The sequence below is a fragment of the Lepidothrix coronata genome, unplaced genomic scaffold, assembly GCF_001604755.1.
Source record: "Lepidothrix coronata isolate B3197 unplaced genomic scaffold, Lepidothrix_coronata-1.0 Scaffold19, whole genome shotgun sequence".
Classification (NCBI taxonomy): Eukaryota; Metazoa; Chordata; class Aves; order Passeriformes; family Pipridae; genus Lepidothrix; species Lepidothrix coronata.
In genome coordinates this window covers 7191389-7211169 of record NW_016690199.1, presented here as the reverse complement: position 1 = coordinate 7211169, position 19781 = coordinate 7191389, and the positions used below count along the sequence as shown (strand labels likewise).

The 19781-nt window shown below is 45.2% G+C and overlaps 1 protein-coding gene across 2 annotated transcripts in view; it reads left to right on the top strand.

Annotated features, from left to right (window-relative positions):
• The first annotated feature begins 18676 nt into the window (after positions 1 to 18676).
• Positions 18677 to 19781, top strand: part of EML1 (echinoderm microtubule associated protein like 1) — a 125104-nt gene continuing 123999 nt past the window's right edge. Inside the window, exon 1 of one of the 2 annotated variants that reach the window (XM_017807580.1) lies at positions 18677 to 19034. In XM_017807580.1, the coding sequence (XP_017663069.1) occupies positions 19007 to 19034 (28 nt within the window). In that variant the 5' untranslated portion in view covers positions 18677 to 19006. The remainder of the gene's footprint in view (positions 19035 to 19781) is intronic. The other variant, XM_017807577.1, reaches the window with a different exon arrangement.

Genomic DNA, 19781 nt, shown 5'->3' with positions numbered 1-19781 from the left:
GATTAGGCCACTGAAAACTATGTGCCTACAGTGATCAGAGCAGGCTACCAAGCATCTAGAAATGTCCACCAAAACCAGACAAACAACTGTCTGTATGTACATTAATGAGCAAATATATTTTTCTTTAGATACTATGGAGAAGAGTCTTAGCTATGGATAGATGCTCCAGGAGCATGAAATCACAGTGCATCACTCCCTCCCCAAACTCGTGTGCACTACCGTGAGCACAGCGAGATCTGGACGCCGTGACTGACTCTGCTGCGTGTTTGGGCACCAGACACGTTTGGGTCGCTGACAGACCCACGCTACGTGTGACACACACCGCGGGTGCGATCACACACACGGCTCTTGCTCGGGATGATGGTGGCAGGCTGAATGATTTATTGCAGTCATTCGCACACGATTAGGCTGTGAGGGTGGTCACGATGTGCTGTCGGGGGTCCCGGCGGTCCCGGCCGCTCCCTCCTTCCTGCTCGCCCCGCAGTGAGGGGCTGGGGCACGGCCTCTGCTTCCCATCAGGAGCGACCAGGGAACCATCCGGGTGCGTGCGGCAGCGCTCCCCTCCTGTGGCCGGGAGCGGCCGGTGCAGCCGGAGCGGCGGGAGCGCGGCTGGGACGGGCAGCGCAGGGTGATGGATGGGGGGGAACAGTTTCGTTTTTAAACAATTTTTTTTTACTTCCTTTCACATTTTCTTCTGTTGTTTGAAGGGTGCATGTCCTATTTAGATTCATGGCCTAAAGGTCTGTACTTGGACCAGTGCTGTGATTAGTGAGCTAGTGCTGCTCCCAAAGCGGCTGAGCCATGGGCTGCAAAACCCTCTCCAGATGTGACTTTTCCCTTCCTAGGGGCAGCATGACCTTGCCGAGCACAAAATGCTCAGTGGGATCACAAGAGAAAGACTTCAACATGAGTCTCTAATACCGCTGAATCCACAAGAACAGCTATTCTGTAAATGATTAATGAGTCCCTTCATTATTCATGCCTGTGTCAGGTGCTGCCAGGGAAAGTCCCATTGCAATCTGCTATTGCTTGCCTGCTGCCTCGCCAGAGCTGCTGCTGCCACAGGTGCAGGTGCTCCAGGGATGCAATTTCTGGGCAGTTTTGCTTTGCAAATGCCAGATGAATCATCAGTGGCACAACAGTTCTGCTGAGATACCACTGCCTTTTATGGATATTTTTTGCCATAGGCTATTAGTGGATAGGTTTCAATGTTTAACAAAGTCAGGATATTCTGTATTAGCAGCCTGTGTCATGCAGCACATAGAGTGAAGGACAATAATGAGGTTTTCTAGTGGTTAAAATCTGACAAAAGTCTTATCTACCATTCTTTCTGCATCCAACAGAAAGGAAGGAAATTCCTTTGGAGCCCACATACATCAGAGAAGGAGTCAAATAATTCGAGTAGGACTTTCCCTCAGCTGCAGGATTTCCCCATCTGGCCTAAGCCCTGGGAGATGAGGCTAGGATGCTCTGCCCAGGAAGGACATTCAGGGCTGACCTCCATGGTTCTCCATACCCTGCAGCCAGAGCTCTAATTACCCACATCATTATCTTAGCCTGCCCTGCTGGAAATGTTATCAGGGAGTATGGGGATTCACTAGGAACACTCCTTCTGATGTAGGACAATGTAATTATTATTGCCATCAGAGAAGGGAATGACTGATAAGGACCTTCAGAGAGTATTTAATAAGGACCTTCAGAGAGTGTTTCATTCATCCTTTGCTCTGTGGCTTCAAAGACAACTTTAAAAGGCATAATTAAGTAGCTCAAATGCTAAAACTGTCTTGGCTCTTTTCGTTAATTTCTTTCCAATATCAAGACATAAAGTGGACAATAATTTCCCAGCAGGCCAACAGCTCCACCCTTAATGAGCTAATGGATCTTACATCTGCCCACTCTTATGTTTTGCTTTTGCAGTGCATTTCTACCTGTTGTTCCCTTTTTTCCCCTGCTGATTCCAGTGATATTGCCCAGAAGTCATGATTGTCCCATTTTCATCTCACTCCAGCCCCTCTTTGCACAGCAGTTCCTCAGAGTTACAGCAGAGTGCTGGATTTTTGTGACTATCTGCATGAGATTAGTTTGATTTGGAAAGAGATGTGAATGAGCCAGTGTTTATCACTCAGCACAGGTTTTTCAGCTGTTTGGTACAGCGTGGGATGTTTTTCAGTCTTTCTGGGCCTGCAGAGGGAAAAGCTGAACATAGCATTGGTGACTATGGCAATTTCTCCCATGTTACCTTGACCAACCCCCCTGATATGACTCCACAAGCTGACACTGTTACACAGTGTCCTTTGTTTAAAATATTCTAGTTACAACATTTTCACACAGTTCAGAGTTGGGGGGGGAGGGGGTTTGTTTGGTTTGGGGCTTTTGGTTTTTCTTTTCTTTTTGTTTGTTTTTTTTTGTTGTTGTTGTTTGTTTGGTTTTTTTTTCCTTTGTTTTTGATTTGATTTTTCTTTCCTGTAAGGATCACTAACCAGGGAGACGTCCTATGTAATGCATCCATTAGGCTCTCGGAGCATTACCATAGTGTCCTGCCCCTTCCCAGCTCACCCAGCTCATACCATCAGTCAATACCAAGGGCCTTTCCCAGCAGAGCTATAGTGTAAGTTGAAGCAGGGAAAGGACTGCATCTGCTCTCCCAACCCATGGGTTGCAGCACTCCTGCCTCTATTAATAGGGAATGAATGATTGCAGCTCATCCCTGCTTCTTTTAGTGAGTTTGTCCTTGTGGTAGTCTCTGTAGTAACTATGCCAATTTTTTTTAAAAAATGTGCATAAGGCTAAGACACAGCCAGGCCCGTGATTCTCTTTAAATTAAGCATTGCCTAACATGAATTTTTTTAAAATATGATGCTCTTTTCTGTTAAAGCAAACATATATGCTTTAGGTTCTTTCTTCAGTAAAGTGCCTTAAAATGAGTTAGTGTAAAAAAAATTGTGGAAGATTAAAAAAAAGCGAACAAGAACGTTTAAACAAATCCACAGATGCTTTTCTGACCTTCCTGTACTGAAGTCAGCTTCCAAAATTAGCAAAGCAGGTGTCTCGTTTTCCTTTATACCTGCACACATCAAGGGAGGCAGTTAAAATTGATGGAGTAATACCAATATAAAGGAAGGATAATGAATTTGATCAGTTTTATTGCTTCACCCAGTGCTACTTAGAGGTGCCAATCTCTTTGCAGGAGATGTTGCAAGACATTTTCAGGTGCCTAAAGACCTCAGCCGATGTAATAATGAATATGGGACAAACCTAATGATCCTCCTAAATGGTTAACTATGCATCTTCTTTCCCACACTGGAGACTAATTAGGTATTTTCATGCAGCAGTCAAAACTAGGCCAGACATTTTGATCTGAGGTATAAACCCGACCCTTCTGCTCCAGAGCTGTGGGTGAGTTGTGCTGCTGTGAGGTGTTACACCCTGGCTACTGCCTCGCTCCTCCATCCCAGGACACCAGGCCTGTTTTGCAGCGGGTGGCTGTTGTGTTTACTCCTTGACACTGTGATGCACAACCCAGGGGCAGCGCTGTGGGTCACTGCAGCACCAGTCACAGGGCAGCAGGAGTGCTGAGCCTGCTGAACCCACCCTGCTGCAGCAGCCCCCGTGGAGGCTCTGCTAGGCATGGCTTGAGCAGCCCAGGCAGCTGCTTCAGTAAGGATGGAGCTTTGAGCCATGAGTTGCACTTGAAATCTGCCTTGGTAAATAGAAATCATCAGATGGGAGTTTTCTTTTCTTTAATGGCTTTAAGCTGAAGGACAGTAGATTTAGGTTAGGTATTAGGAAGAATTTCTTTATTGTGAGGGTGGTGAGGCACTGGAACAGGTTGCCCAGAGAAGTTGTGGATGTCCCATCCCTGGAAGTGTTCAAGGCCAGGTTGGATGAGGCTTTGAGCAACCTGGTCTAGTAGAAGGTGTCCACGCTCATGGCAGGAGGGGTGGAACTAGTTGATCTTTAAGGTCCCTTTGAGCCCGGGCCATTTGATGATTCTGTGATTCTGAGTTGCTCAAAAGAAAAGCTCATATCTGCACAAAACAATGATGCTTAGTAGTAACAATGTGAAACTTTGCAACTCTTGATGATCTCTTATCTCCTGGTTATAAGGAACTCCTTAAAAGTGACTTTAAATAGAAACTAGAACAATCTTCAAAAAATTAACATTTATAAAAACACTAATTTTTTTTTTTTTTGCTAAAACCCCCTGTATTAATTATTTAATTCTTTACAGAGAGTCAAATTCCATGTATGCTTTGTGCTGAAACTGCTTAAAAATAGGTGGCAATTTGGAAAAGCACAAGAAAACTACTTGCATCCTTCATTTAAACTTAGTCATTACTATGATTAATGTGATGTATAGGTGAGAGAGGGAATGTAGCTAAGAGATGGGTGTGCCTGCACCACTTACTAAAATGTTTTTCAGTAGATCTCTAAGATTATAAGATTGGTAGCTGTAAAAAGAGCAGGTATATTTATGAACCATTGCACAAAGAAGTAAATCAATTATAACTATGCTCTTAGAATTGCAGAAAGTTCAGGTATATATACTGTTGGCTCATATGAATGTGTGCCAGTGTATGTTATATACATAGCTTATAGATTATATTTATGTGCTACATACATAGTATATATATTATATATGTGTTATATACACATCATATATAATGGAACTCTAAAACAGCAAAAAGTGTCACTTCTGTAGGTCAAATGTTCAGCTGGTTGGAAAAAAGCAATAGCAACCCCATCATGTTCCAGGAGAGGGCAGTCAGATATGTCCGCAGGGTTTACAAGCGATTTCTAAACTCAGAGCATACGCAGAGAAACGGGTCATCTGACAAATATGAACATTTGTTTCTGCTTGCATGGCCTTACTGATTGCAGTGCTGCTCTCAGACTAAATCATGGCCCTGAACTTTCTGAACCATCAGTCTGGGGTGAAAAATACTCTCCCCAATGCTGCAGCCAAAGTTTTCACAGACCTCCTAAACATCCTCCAGCAGCTGACAGATATTAAAGCGGTGTATAAAACCCAATTTAAATGCCATAGAGCAGGTGGCCCACCGACATTTCTTCAGGAAGTTTTGTGCTTGTGGAAGAAGGACTGTTTTACGCCTTCCCTGCAGCTCAAGCATCCTCACAACAAGTGGGTAATAGTCCAGAGTCTAAGAGCTACATCACTGGGAATCATCTGAAATGTGCTATTAGTCTCTTTTGTTGTGCTAATGGCAGGTGGAAGTCAACATAAGTATTAATTGCAAAGCTGTTCAGTCGAAGTGCTTTCAGCCAAGCAGGCATGGTAACAGCTGAGAGGCTTTGTGTTTTATTTTAATTAACTCAACAAGAAAGGCAATAGAAATGAAATGTTTTCAGTTGCGTTTCCAGTGCTAATCAGCAGCTCATTATCTTTAATCACACAGGCATTGCTGTTCTTTTCCAGCAGGTGATAGAAGGACTGAGCAGGAGTGTGTGGTGGTGTATGACACAGGTGGGGTGAGTGCAGCAAGGAGAGGATGAGAGGGGAGAGGAACTCCCTGCCCACATGGAGAGAGCTGAGCCCTATCGCCAGGTCCACAGGCACCACCACTGGCACCCACCAGATAGGGAGATCCAGCTGTTGTCCTGCCATTTTAGCAGCCAGTGATGGTCTGAATGGTGAACGAGCTCCAGGAGGTCACACGGGGCCATGCTACCACCAGGCAGGTGAGTCCCAGCCCTCTCTCTCCCACATCATCCCCACAAGGCATTGGTGACTTCATGGGTGATATTGCCCTCGCAGAGATGCTCAGATCCTATTGCATGGTTGCAAAATAATAACTCACCTTCTAAGGGCCAGTCAAGGCAATAGGACCTGTTTTAGTGGGATCTCCTTTGCAGCTCCCTCCAGGCCTGCAGTGTGCAACTTGTTTCAGGGTATGAGCACCTCTGGTCTGAAGCAGTCCCTGTGCCTATATCACTCCATAGTGCTAGGCCTGGGGAGGTGATGACAGTGATGGGGCTCTCTCAAGGCTCTAGCTCAGTCCAAGAGGTTTCTCCCTCTGTGCACCATGTAAGGGACCTCCTTGCCTCTCCAGCTGCAAGGCCAGCATCCCTGGGCTGACCAGAGCCAGCATCCACTTACCTATAAAAATGTGAGACTTTGAATTCTTAAGAAAACTATTATAGCTTGTCACTGCCTCTATTTAATTATTTTCCTACATCTTCATTTCTACCCAACACAAGGTGGTTGACTGGGAGAACGGCAACTCTGTTAGTTCTTGTGGCTTTTGGGTACCAGCCCTAAATGGCCTTTTCCATATTGAAATCATGTGTTTCTCTTGCCTTACTTCTCTGACCTCTAAGCCCCCCGCTGCCCAATATTGATGTGTCTGTCTCTTTTATGTGTTCTTCATGACTAATTTGATAACCTGTGCCACCTCACTACGGAGTTGTATTAGCACCCGTGCTTTGAGAGTCATTTTGGAAACATCAGGTATCTATGTGAGTCTTAGAATTTCAAGGTTTGATTGTTTCTCTCATTCTTGTGTGTTTCCAATCTTGCAACATTTAATACTGATAAATTCAATGGTGCTACTCACAAAAGAACTGTTTCTAGGGCTGTAGATAGATGCTTGAAGCAGTATTTTGCAGTACTAAATTATAGTGATGGAGATGTAAGTAGTGGATAACAAGGCATGGATAAATTACCCAAAAGAATGAAATCCTTATTTGGAAGATCCAAAGGCCATATTAAACCCAGATGGAATCTAGAAAGACAGCCAGACAAAAAGCCAGGTTTTGGCTATGATTTTATAAAACCTCATCCCAATAGATAGAGCTTGCAGAGCCAACCCACCTCTGAGATTTTGTAGAATCATAGAACGGTTAGAGTTGGAAGGGACCTTAAAGATCATCTAGTTCCAACCCCCCTACCATGGGTAGGGACACCTTTCACTAGATCAGATTGGTCAGGGCCCCATCCAACCTGGCAATGTGTGTATGTATCTGAATCACTGGTAAGAAGAGATAGCTGTGTTAGATATTGCCAGATTCTAGTTTAAATAATTGAATATAATGCAAATGCAGATGATCAGCAGGATAAATCTTAAAGCCAGAACACCAAGCATGAAATTCTACTTTTGGGTATTAAAAGTGCTCAGGGGAATGTACATGGTCCATAATAAGTCTGTAAGAATTACCTACTGTTGGGTATTGGCCCAGTACCCTGAGAGCTGATGGCAAAACTCCCACTGAGTTCAGTTCTTGCTTGTCCAGGCGCTGGGTGGTTGCCCAGGCCCTGGACAAGCAGGAGCAGAGTCTGTGCAAACAGTCTGGGCTGAGCCTGGAAACAGTCCCTGCCATGATGGCACGTGTCCCTGCAGAGAGAGCTGCTGGGTAACACTGCAGCACTGCATGTCCCCTCAAAGAGAGAAACCAGACTCAGCAGCCTCAGCTTTTACATGCTACAAAACACAAAGAAAAAGCGAAACCTAAATCCTTTCCTGCTCATAGCCTGCAATCCACAAAGCCATGTCTGAAGCCCTTTGGGATCCTGTGGTTCATACCACCTCAGTTCTTCCTAGACCTAATGTCAGTGCATCTCCATCCTGCTGCAAGCTGATTTGCTCTGTGATGGATTCAGTACACATTGTATGAGCATGTGTTACACCAGGCAGATCTTCCATAAATGTTACCATTTTTTCCCCTTTTTCTCTTTTTTTCCCATTTTAATTGGTTAGGAAAAGCACAACTCATCCAATATTTGATAGGCATATAAAACAAATTTCTTTATTGTTTGTCATATTTTCAGAGAGCCTCTGCAACCTTTTCATAAAGACAAAGGTAAATAACCACCATTGCTATGAATAGGATGTGGGTAAATGACCATCAGTAATAGTTATCGGGGATGACAGTGCTTGAGAGCTGAAAACTAGTCATGTGCTGGAGCACCAGCCACAACCAGAAACCCCCCGTTTGGGTATCTGTGATGTATTTCAGGTTTCTTGGCCATACTGTTAGATGCCACATAACACTGGGGGTCAAGTTCACTCCTGGCCTAAGTTCAGTGAAATAAAATCATCTGCCTTTGGGTTACTGGTGCTGCACCAGGGACTAATTTGGCCCCTGGTGTTTAGTTTCGATCGTATTCAGTTTGAATTAGCATTGATCGTTTGACACAGCAGGCAGGCTTTACAAACAGGAGTTTTTTTCTTCACCTCCCGCTGTGCATGTCCCCATGCATCTTCTTCCATCTTTGAAAAATTATTCTCTTTAGTCCTATTGTATCTGAGGGAAGTATTCATCAATGGAGAGAGAAACTGTGGATTAGCCTCACATCTGCTCGCCTCGCCGCTGTGGAGTGGGGTGAAGCTGAGGAGTTTTGCCAAGGGAAACAGTAGCAGGGAGAACTGTTGATGTAGATAGAAGTAAAAAGTCTGCCCTGAGGACAGCTTGTCAAATGAAGCCTCTTGTGCCATTAATTACAGTTTCAAGGTGCAGATGAAATATGTATGTGATAGAAGAGGTTTGCTTTTTAATGTATTATTTGAGCAATTTTTTTAAAGAGACAGCATGAAGCCAAGCCTTCAGCTCATACATAGAGGCTTTTCTTTTCTTGTTGCTTATAGGCTCTTGTCATTTCATTCCCACAACACAGGCAGTAGCTCTGGTTACACCTCCAAAGGCTCACTTCATCCTGGGAAACCTACAGGAAGGGCTCTAAGCCTGGTGGACCGTCTGTGGCCACATGAACTCTCACATCAATATCTAGAATTGTAAGAGTAATTTTAAATGAAAACCTAACATGACTGTACTGAGCATAGAAATACACCGAGATCTCAGCCAGGACAGGAGCTCCAGGGACAGAGGCAGCGTGAACAAGCCATATAGGCCAGGTCCCACCCCAGACAGGTTACAAGAGGGAACTTTGCAATCTACAGAGGGAAACTGAGGCAGCGAGAAATCTAATCTTTGATTAGTGTTACAGAGGTGATCCCTGGCAGAGCCAGGAACTAAACTTAGCCTGCTGAGTCCTGGCCGCAGCAGCCCTTTCCCTGGGACAGGCTGCATTCCTCCCCCAAATACCGTAGAGCAATAAATAGCAGCAAGCAGGGGAAGTGGAAAGGAGAGTGGAGGCTCTCCTCTGAGACTGGTGATGACTGGTGAAGCAGTGAAATGGCTAGGGAGGAGGATTCGCAGCTGGGAAAGTTGTGCCTCGCTCCTCTGAGTGGTGCAGGAGGGTGACAGTGGAGACAGGAAGGTCAGGGAGGAAGGTGAAGGTGATGAAGGCGACTTCCAGCGACAGAGATGTCTTTTCAGCTTCCTCCTGAAAGACTGAGCCCTACAGGGATGGGCTTGAGGTCAAGCACAGCCCTGCTGGGTACAGGGAGTTGGTGGACAGTGGGCCCTGGATAGGCTGCCCAGGACAGGAACAGACCCTGAATCCCTGCATTGCTAATGAACACTGTCTTGCTCCTCCCTCCTTTTTTAGCTCCAATGACTCCTTTTTTTAACCCCAGGTTATCTCTAGCATCCCCACCACATCACAGCAGCCCCAGCTGCAGTACTGCCTGGCACTCCAACTTCCCTTTTTGGATCCCCACCTTCCTCCTGTCTCTGTATAAGGCTGCCTGGGCCACTGGCAGGGATAGAGGTGGCACATGGAGGCCAGCTCTGGGGCTCTGTGTGTACTACATGGCCAGCCAGGCCACCTGCTGACTGTGGGTCCTAGTGCAGCCTGTCTCTACTCAGGTAGCCTTAAACTAATCCAATCTCTCCCCTTTAAACAGTCCCGGATGCTTTCTGGAAACTGCAGGAAGTTTAAAGCCTTTTGGACCTTGTTGTTGCTTGGACCTAGCCAGTGGGGTGTGGATTTTTTACCAGAGGGACTGTGCAAATCTTGTTTCTTGAGGAAACAGTGATGAAAAGGAACATTAAATTGTCAAGAAAGTGCTGGGCCAAAATTTGTCTTGTAGATGGGTTGGATGGGAGTCTTGGTTATTTCAGTGCTAGCAGCATGTGCCTTTCCAAGGGCTTACTTTTATCTGAAGAGCCTCACAAAAGAAGAAGGGAGACCTTAGGAAGGGAGGACTTGTGGTGAAGTTGTGGCTGGCCTGGCTGTGCCACAGGGAGGAGCAGGGAAGGGAGCCATAACTTTTTTAAAATGAGCAGCCAGATTTCTGAATGCCTATGTGCTGAAAGGAAAAGCTCACTTTGCTTTCTCTCCCTCACCTTCCCCCACTGAAAAACTCAGCTGGAAGGAAAAAACTTCTCTGTGAGTGGAAATACAATTGCCACATTACCCTTTGCAAGAGAAACAACTTGACATTTGACCATACATGGAATTTCCTTAGATGTGGGCTCTGCTGCGAGACAAATTTCTCATAGCCTTCTGAATTAAAGGAAAAAACTATCAATGGTGGTTTCATTTTCAGCTCTGCAGCTTTTGGTCTTCTCTGGTCTATTCCATGCAAGTTTACCATCTAGTCATTAATAAGGTTTTGGAACTTTAAAGTATAATATTGTGATAAAATGTAGCTAACTATACACTGATACTGTACTTCAAGAAGGCCAGAATCCCTGATTAGTCCACATTAGCTGCTGCGGTGATGGCCTGAGGACGGCCCTGCAGCACATCTGGATCTGCTCTGCACAACATAATGATGATTTTATGTGCCAGCCCTGTTGATTAGCTGTTAATCAGGTTTTCAGAGGCAAGTGTTCACCTGCTACTGGTAATTCTTGTCATATCTGTGGATTACTAAAGTGATTGGTAAGGAATGGATCTAGGATAAAGCAGGAATACTAGCTTGGGTTTGTGCTGAAGGGGAGAAAAGGCACAGTGTGGACAAGGCATTGCTGAGAGCTGCATGAAGCAGCCCCAGGGAATGTCAAGAGGCAGCAACAATCCTGGCTCTACCTTAAAATGAGAGTTCTTGGGTTTGTTTAACTGCATGTGCAAATGCCAGCATTGCCCTCACAGCTCCACTCCAGTGAGGGTGCGGTGCCTGCGTGCAGAAATGGCAGAGGGAGAAATTCAGTCCCCACATTCTCCCTGATGAGAACTGGGTGAGTGAGCTGGAAGAGTGAGAAGGAAGAAGCAACTTCACACATCAAATTAGGAAATGGCAAGGAAGATTTCCCCTACAATTTTAAATTGTAGGTTTAAGAATGGTTTAAGATATTTCAGTCACAGAAGTGATTGCAGCTTACCAGAGAGCACCCCCAGTCAGGTGGACACCAAGCAAACCACAAAGCTGCCACAGCTCTGTGGTGATGCACCCAGCTGCAGCCAGGCTGGCAAGTGTCTAAAGGGTGCTCCCATACCAGCTGCAGCACTCCAGGACACTGAGGCAGAGGTTTTGGTCAAGTGAAAGGATGTCACATACTTAAAGCCCCATTTCAGTCCTGCACACCTGTACCTGACCCAAACCCCAAGAGATCAGTGCCAGGCACACCAAGGTGGTCTTGAATTTCTTCATGAGCTAGCTTGAGGTACCTGTAGTGAAAAATATCAGCATCAGAGAACCTAAACCAAATCTATTCCTGTTTTCAGTGAAAGCTGCTTGGAAACACTACTTCTGTGCTATTTGAGCAGTCACAAGCAAGCTTTCATTTTACTCCAGCAACGTGACTCACCCACAACGTGACTTACAGAGTTTACTTATGTGGTAATAATCTGCTTAATTCACTATTCCCAAGGAGTCTTGTCCTCTTTTCAGAAATTGCCAACAAGGTCACTGCTTCCGTTAATTGTAACTGTGTTTATTGTAAGACAGAGGCGGCTCCAAAATGACTAAGAATGGAAACTCCTCCCAGATCATTCCTGCTGTCAAAAACTAGAGACGAATGTTTGCAGAAAAGCAAATGAAAGTAATTTGTAAAGTGCACCATGTTACAAACTTCATAGATACCCTAATGAATAATCTTCCCTGATTTCATTATCAATTCCTGAATAAATTTTGTCTCCTAGCATGGCAGACCTTCTTCACTCGGTGTTGTGGGGACAAAAATGTTGCTTTGTTAGAAAAGATCAGCTGGACAGATGATCAGCTGGAGGACTACCAGATCAGATCTCGCTGCTGCTTTGTTTCTGTTGTTGGTCATTCCCAAAAGTATAGTTTGGTCCTGTTCCAAGTTTGGGACGAAACTCCCATCTCTTGGTTAGTTGGCTAGTGACAACTGGTCAGTGACAATTTTAAAATCTTATTTTCAGGTGGTGAAAGCATCTAGCTATGCTTGACATAGCACTGAGCAGGGAGAAAGTCTTGAAGATGAGAATGGAAATAGGAGGTCATTTCTTTGACGATAGGACTGTGTTTAGCTGTTGTAAATATTCTGCTTTGGTAATGAGCTGTCAGAGACTGCTTTTAATATAAGTAGGTGAAGGTGTGGTCTCTCTCTGACCTGCAGTGGACAGAGGATACGCTCACTCCCTCAAAACAAATTTCAGAATTCCCAGGATGAGCCAATAATTCAGTGTGCCTGACACTTCACCTTTCTTTATCACCGAACTGATACCCTTGATCACAGGCGACTGCAATTAGTCCCCAGAGCACTGATGGTACATGACAAACAGTGTGGCTTTTGCCTTCCTAAAGGTTGACACTGTGCCTCTGTAATTGCTCTTGGGATTTTACAGCTCTGAAGCCTTTGTCAGCTAACCTTGGGTATACAAGCTGTCTAGGGAAGTTATTGATCCCTCTCATCTCCACTTCCCTGACCAGCTAGACTGATTTATAGGAATTTTGGTAGGAACCACTAAAAACCTGGCGGAGCTCATTAATCTGTGAATCTTTTAAAGACTTCCCTTATTGCAGAGACCATCTGTTTGCCTGAGTACTATTTTTGCAGCTGTCAAATCAGGTTTGCAAGATTCTCACCTTCTCCTCAAACCCACCACATGATACTGTAATATTTACATTCAGGGCTCAACACTTTTTTCCACAAGATCTGTGCGGAGCAAATGCAGCTTCACTCAGCTGTGCAAGATTCAATCCCACTAAAATAAACAGCAATAATGTAATTTAAACCAAAACCGGTACGATCAGACTGAATCATATAATTTTTCTTGGCTTTTTATGTTCACTGGGAGACTGTTCAGTAACACCTGGAACATCTGCAGAGGAAACTCCCAGTAACTCTAATTGCAGCTGTGCACAAAAATCTACCATGTATTGATGGGAAAGCAGCTTTGGCCTTGGTCCCTGTGCTGGGTGACTTCTGCAGAGCCAGCCAGCAAAGAACCACTCATTTGTCAGCAGATGTCAAAAGTTGGGCTTGTGCTGTCGTGCTCACCTTTTCTCCATGCTTGTGCAGGTGCATCTCACTTGAGCACTATGGCAGGCTCATTTTGGTTCAGTGTGTCAGGAGAAATTGTCAGCAAGAACTAAGACAGCTCAGAAGACAGTTTTGTCTTTCAGATGTAGTTTTTTTATTTCCTCACATAATTTCAGTGGCCTTTCATAACTCCTCCCCAGAGAATGCAGCTGTTTATAAATTAAGTGGGATGAAAATGCCACTGAGATTCAGAGTATCCATTCATTTCTTCTTTAAGATAAATCCTCTTCCAAGTCTTTGATCTTCTTATTTTATTTACTATATATCTGCACGTTTGCATAAAATGTTTTCCCTGTGAGCCAGTGATTATCACTGGTAAGGTTCACAATTCTTGGAGATAGCTGGAATTTCTCCCCCATTTTCTCTTTGAATGTGCCAAATTATTTTCCCTGCTGCTGGATTGGTGTCGTCTGACAGTTAATCTTCTAATCTTCTCTCTGGGGTGACATCAGAGGAGATGATGGAGACATTTTCTTTCTTGAACACAAAGCTCAGATTCAATTGTGACTGGTGAAAATCTTACTAATAAAATAAAAAAAAATACAGATTAATGCAAAAATGATGACATACCTAGTTATTTGGGGGAGCTGCTGTTACTTCTGTATTTGTTGTTTCCTAGAGGGCTGTTTTAGCTGTCAGCTGTATCTTGCCTTTTTTCACTCACTTTCCCTCTTCTGGATGCACCCACATGAGATCCTGTCAGAGCATCAACTCCTCTTATGGTTGCATTATTACACTTCTGTCCATCAAGTTGAAATGTGAACAGAATGTGTCAGAAAACAATAATAAAATAAAATCCAATTATTGGGACTTTTTGGGCGCTCTGCTTCTTGTCCAAGACTGATTGCTTTTTCTCCTGCTGATCGCCGTACAGAGGTTCAGGCCCATCCGACCAGCACCTCAGGAGTCATTTCTCTGCTGCATTTACATGTGGCACAGCATTCCACTGGCCCTGGATTTGGCCCGCTGGTCCCATAGGTACATCTGGGACCCAACCAAAGACCCGCCAGTGACTCTGGAGTTGTGAGGCTGGTGGTGGCTGGCCAGCACAGTCCCCTCTTGCTTCTCTGCACTTTAACTGGGTGCAATTAAAAAGCTGTAGTTAATTTTACCTCTCACATTAGGGGGCAGAAAGGTGAGTGCTATCCCCACCAGCTGCAGGGCTTTTCAAGGGGGAAAAGCCTGTCTTATCTAACAAATTCCTAACATTTGGGTTCTTCAGTGCTCTGAGAGAAGGTCATCCACATCCTGATGCCAACCTGCTTATAACAGCCTGCAGTTTCTCTTCTAGCCCTATCCCTCCCCTCCCCCTACCCGGGCTGTGAATCCTCTGTACCCAACAGTCAGAAATCTCTTCACACAGCAGGAAAAAACCCAAGGGAATTTGCATAAATTAGAAGGGAGAAGCGCATTTCAGCCATTCTCTATTTAAACTGCGTGGAAATCACACTGATGGGAGATATAAATGCCTGCCAAAGCAGGCAGTAAGGGGCTTGCCTCAATCTCACGGAAAATTGAAGATTTAATAATCAGATCTGACTTGGTTAGCTGAAGAAATAATTCTCGCTTCTCATGATTTCCCTCTGTGGGGAGAGAGAAAGGCAGAGGGAAGGAGGAAAACTTGCCCATGCTCCCACAGCAGTGCTGAGCTTAGCAAAGCCCTTCTACCAGTAATGTCAGCAGGCAGCCAGTATCTGGTAGGGCCTGAGATCCCACAGGGGAAAGCAGAGTTTGTTATGAGGTCTGGATGAGTCTAGCCCCACCTGTGCCTGAGTGAGAGGCAAGTCAACAACAGCAAAAGCCCTGGTCCAGCTGGGAGATTTCGGGTGGATTGGGCTCTTTTCATGGTCTGATGGCTCAGTCTGCCAGGTAGTTGAAAAAATTACAACCTCCCCATGAGATTTAAAGTCTGAAAGTCCAGATTTTCCAAGGTATTTAGGCACTTAGATCAGGCACAGATCAGATGGAATGCGTCAATGTGTAGGTTAGAAACAAAGTCCCATTACATGTCTTACTCATGTAGGTGACAGTATTTGGGCACTAAGGTGACAGTACTTGTGCCATGGTAGGTGTCCTGCACCCATGTTTCCCCACATACACCCTCTTCTCCCAGGCATATCAGCTCAGCTCCAGGCTTTTTGTATCTCAAAAGCCCTTTGCACTGTCCAGATTCTGGGTTATCTGAAGTATTTGTGGCATAAACAGCAAATAAGATATTCATATTTTATAGATTCATAGAATGGTTTGGGTTGGAAGGGACCTTAAAGGTCATCTAGTTTCAATTCCCCTGCCATGGGCAGGGATACCACACCCTAGATCAGGCTTCTCAAAGCCCCATCCAACCTGGCCTTGAACATGTCCAGGGATGTGGTATCCATGACATGTCTGGGCAGATATTTCCTCCTGGAAACCTCCAGAGAGGGGTATGGACACCATAGCAAGTGCTTAAGCATTTCAAGATGCATTAGGGCAATGCAACCATTTTACACAAGAGAACAAATGGTCCAGGCAAACCTTATTTAGGAAACACTCGAATGACTTTCTTCCATACACTACATTTACCACCCTACTCATGGTACTTGTCATGGATTTTATGCAGATTGTCTGTCAGGTAGTAGAAGGAAGCAGAGAAATTTATAACTGGCTCTCACTGTGTGTTGAGGGATAAGCATCCTTCAAGTTCCTTGGAAAGCTCAAGTAAGAGCAGTTATTAGCAAATATTTAGCACATTTCTCGCATTAGTTCAATACCTGCTGAAATAATATGTGCTTTGCTTCTCACCTTTTATTGTTTAGTTCAGTTTATGAGTTTTGTATTTTTTGCCATGACAGACACCAGGCTTATTCACAAATTCCCAAAACTTTGTCTTTCAGACTTAAATTTTCCAGGCTTGGCCTTTCTCCAGGAGCAAACATTGCTCTTTTGGGGCTAAGAAACGGGAAGTTAAAAGAAATACTCAGTTTTACTAAAAAAAAAAAAAAAGTCTTAAAATTCATCAAAACCCAGCATTATAACTAAAGTATTCAGGGATCAAAGCTAATTTTTTAATTGGAGTATCCACATCAAAGAAAGGCATTTGTGAGTATCGTCATAAGAATTAAGACTTCTGATTTGTTCAACTTTTGACCCTGTGGATAACTTCATGCTTTAGCATTTCACTGAAGAGTTCTCCCAAGGCCAAATCCTAGTAATGGCTCTGGCAGATGAGCTCTTGCCAACTTTGCTGTAATAGTTTAAAATGTATTTGTCCTCCCCCCTCAATCTGCTCTGCTGGCTTCTCTGCCCCCCTTCCAGAAGATGCTGATCACATGTAGCAGACTTGGCCATGGACAATGTAATGGGGGTGACTGAGTCAGAGGTTTCTTAAATTGCTCTCAAAGACGAGATAGAGCTAAGACACCAGGCTGTGCTTTGGCGTGCCTTCTCTGCAGGCACATGTCCAGCTCTGCTGGAGGGCTCTAACCTTCAGTGGAGGAGCACCAGCACACAGCTGTGAGAGGTAACTTCAAAACCAGCTGCAGCTGTTTGCTCTGTGAATACAAGGAGGAATGGTGAGCCCTTGATCCTGCAAATACTTATGCATGTGTTTAACTTTATAACTGTGAGCAGTTCCAGGAACTTTGGTTAGGCTTGAAGTTAAATTGGCACATAAATGCTTGCAGAACTGGGAGCCTGAGTTTGCACAGGGATGAGCTAAGAAACCTTTGATTCTCACACATTGGAGCAATATGTTTCTGCAGTGAAATGACACTGGAAGAAAAGTCCTCCAGTCTGGTGTAGGCCTTCTTCCCTTCCCAGATGCATACTCAGATCAAGACCAGACATCTCCACATCTCCCTCTCTTTCAGAAAAGTGGACACTCCTTGGGTCTGAGGGGGTGCCAGCAGGATGCAGAGGCTATGGCACCATGCCCTGCACTTCTCCTCCTTTTTCAGCCTTTTTGGCAGAGAGCACAGCCTGAGGCTCTATTTGTCCTCAGAGCTGCCATCCAGGTAAGCCTTACTCCAGTGAATATCTCCATGCATGTTGCATGAGTAGATCTAAAAGCAGGCACTGACAAGGGCTGTCCCTGACAGAATTGTGCCAACAGATCTTCCTGCTGGCAAACCCCAGTGGCCATCGGACACCCCTGGCTCTGCTTGCCCAACCCCGTGTAGGCAAGCTGAGGAATGGTTTTGGGAACATGTCACTATCTACATTTGCAGCTATTTTAGCTTCTTAGTCACTGGCCTGACATCCTGAATTGAATCCATGGCGAGCTATGCTGCTGAGTAACCAGCAGAGTATTAAAAGGCTTCTCTTCAGAGAGAGCTCAGGCAGAGCCAGCAGTGTCAGCCTTTGGGTGCTTAGACTGAAGCATGTGAGTAAAAACAGCCCAAATTTTTCAGAGGTATTGGGCACATTCAGCTCCTAGTATACTTCATGCAAATTAGGCCTTTTTTGTTCAAGGCATTTTGAACAAATGGGTATATACTGGGGCTCCAATGGCTCATTTCTCTGAGGTGCTGTGCCTGGCCACATGGTCTGGAAGCGCTTCCCAGAGACCCCCCCAGGGAGTGCCCTCCTTGCCTCTCTCTCCTCGAAGCCCTCCCTCAGGCTCTGGGTCTGAAACGGCAACATTTGTGAAGGGCTCAGGCACTAGAGGTCTGTGTCAGGCAAAGCCCGGATTGTTCCTGGCTGTTCCCAGGAGAAAAAGTGGCAGCAAACCACCCCCCCGGGTGCTGAGGCACCCACTGGCTCCCACACATCTCCCTGCCAAGCCTTGCCTGGCTCCAACACTGCCAGAGCCTGTGCTTGCACTTCATTAAGGTGCCTAATGAGCACACCAGTGTGCAGGGGTACTCTCTACTGACTGGACCACTCTGGGAATCTCATACCAAGCAAATCCCACATAAACATCTCCAAAGATTAAAAAAAAATAAGTTGTAGGAACAGCCACTAAAGTATCATTAAAGTGGCTTGTTTTAAGCAAGAAAAATCATGCAGTCACAGAGAAATACGCGCTCACAATATTATTAGAAACCACGATACAGCCTTTAGTAACAGTGTCACAGAAAAATTTCTCAGATATTACAATATAAACAAAAGATCTTTTTTTTTTCCTTCCCCCTTAAAGAGATACACACAGGCTTCTGCCCCCCTTTCCAGCAGTGAGGGTTTATACCCGGACCCTTACTTAATCTGCAGAACGAGCAGGTACAGAGCGAGATGTCAGAGCCTATCCCCCAGCCCACCACCTCCCCCCGCAGCCCCCCGGGAGGCAGGAGAGCCCTCCGGTGCGGCTCCCACCACCAGCCCCACCGCACAGCAATTGGCTCGGTTTTCCAGCGCAGATTTGCAGCTTAGCTCTTAAAAGCCGTTTCATAAATATTCGATGGCCTTTCCGACAGGGTAATGTGCCTCTGTGACATTAAAGAGGAAACTCTGCGAAGGGGAGGGATGACAACAAATTTATCCACCAATAGCACACTCTTTTGGCACAAAAGCACATTCTTATCTTTACATCCCATAATGAGAAGGCAGGGACGGGACTGTTGCTACAGCTCTCTGGGTGGGTAGATGTAGAGTGCAAGAGAAGGGTGGCTACAAACTGTTAGATATTTTTTCCCCCTTGCCTTTGCAAACAGAAGGACCCGTGTTGCGGTCCTGCAGTGGTTTTCCTAAGCCCCCGGTGAGGAGGACTTCTCTCACGATGTCAGACTGCGAGGGACTGCCTGTGGGTAAGCGCCAGATTTATATTTACCCCAGTGTCCTGCCGACCAGTTCACATTCTCAGATTGCAAAGTCACACGCGAAGCTGCTTGCTTTTGAAGGGAGCCGGAGCCGCAGCAGGGAAAGGAGAAACTCCCTGAAACCACTGCAGACCCTGGTGCGGTGCCTTACGAGTCCGTGGTGGAGGGGTGGTGTGGCTGGTAGTGCCTGGATTTTCTCTAAAGGCACAGAGGCTGGGTAGGAGGAAGGGCTCATTAATTCAGACAGATGGTCTGAAGTGTCAGTGTCCGGAGAGATGATGGTATCGATGTGCGTATTCTCAAGCTCACTATGGAGAGTTTCTGGGGATGGGTCCTGCAGGACCAGGCGCTGTGTATGTATCCTGTTTGCTCCTTGATAAACCTTCCTGGACAGTAACGGACGCAGCAAGGGCAGATAAACGTAATGCAGAGGGGTTATTTGCTGAAAGGAAATAGAAATGTACCTTGTTTTCAAAATAAGTGCCTTACGTGTTTTGCCTATATCTGGGAAGAAGTCCTTTACTAGCTCTCAGGGCTGTATATGTCAAACTTCACTGAGCAGAAGAGCATATCAGCAAGAAGCATATTTCTCAGCTGTTTTTTTTTTAAACTTCTATAGGAATTATGAACCCTCTCTAGACTGCCTGCACAAAAGGAAACTCTTGTCAAAATGCTAGCCTAATTGTCTGCCAAGACATTTTACTGATAAAGAGGTGAACCATTCGAAACATATTT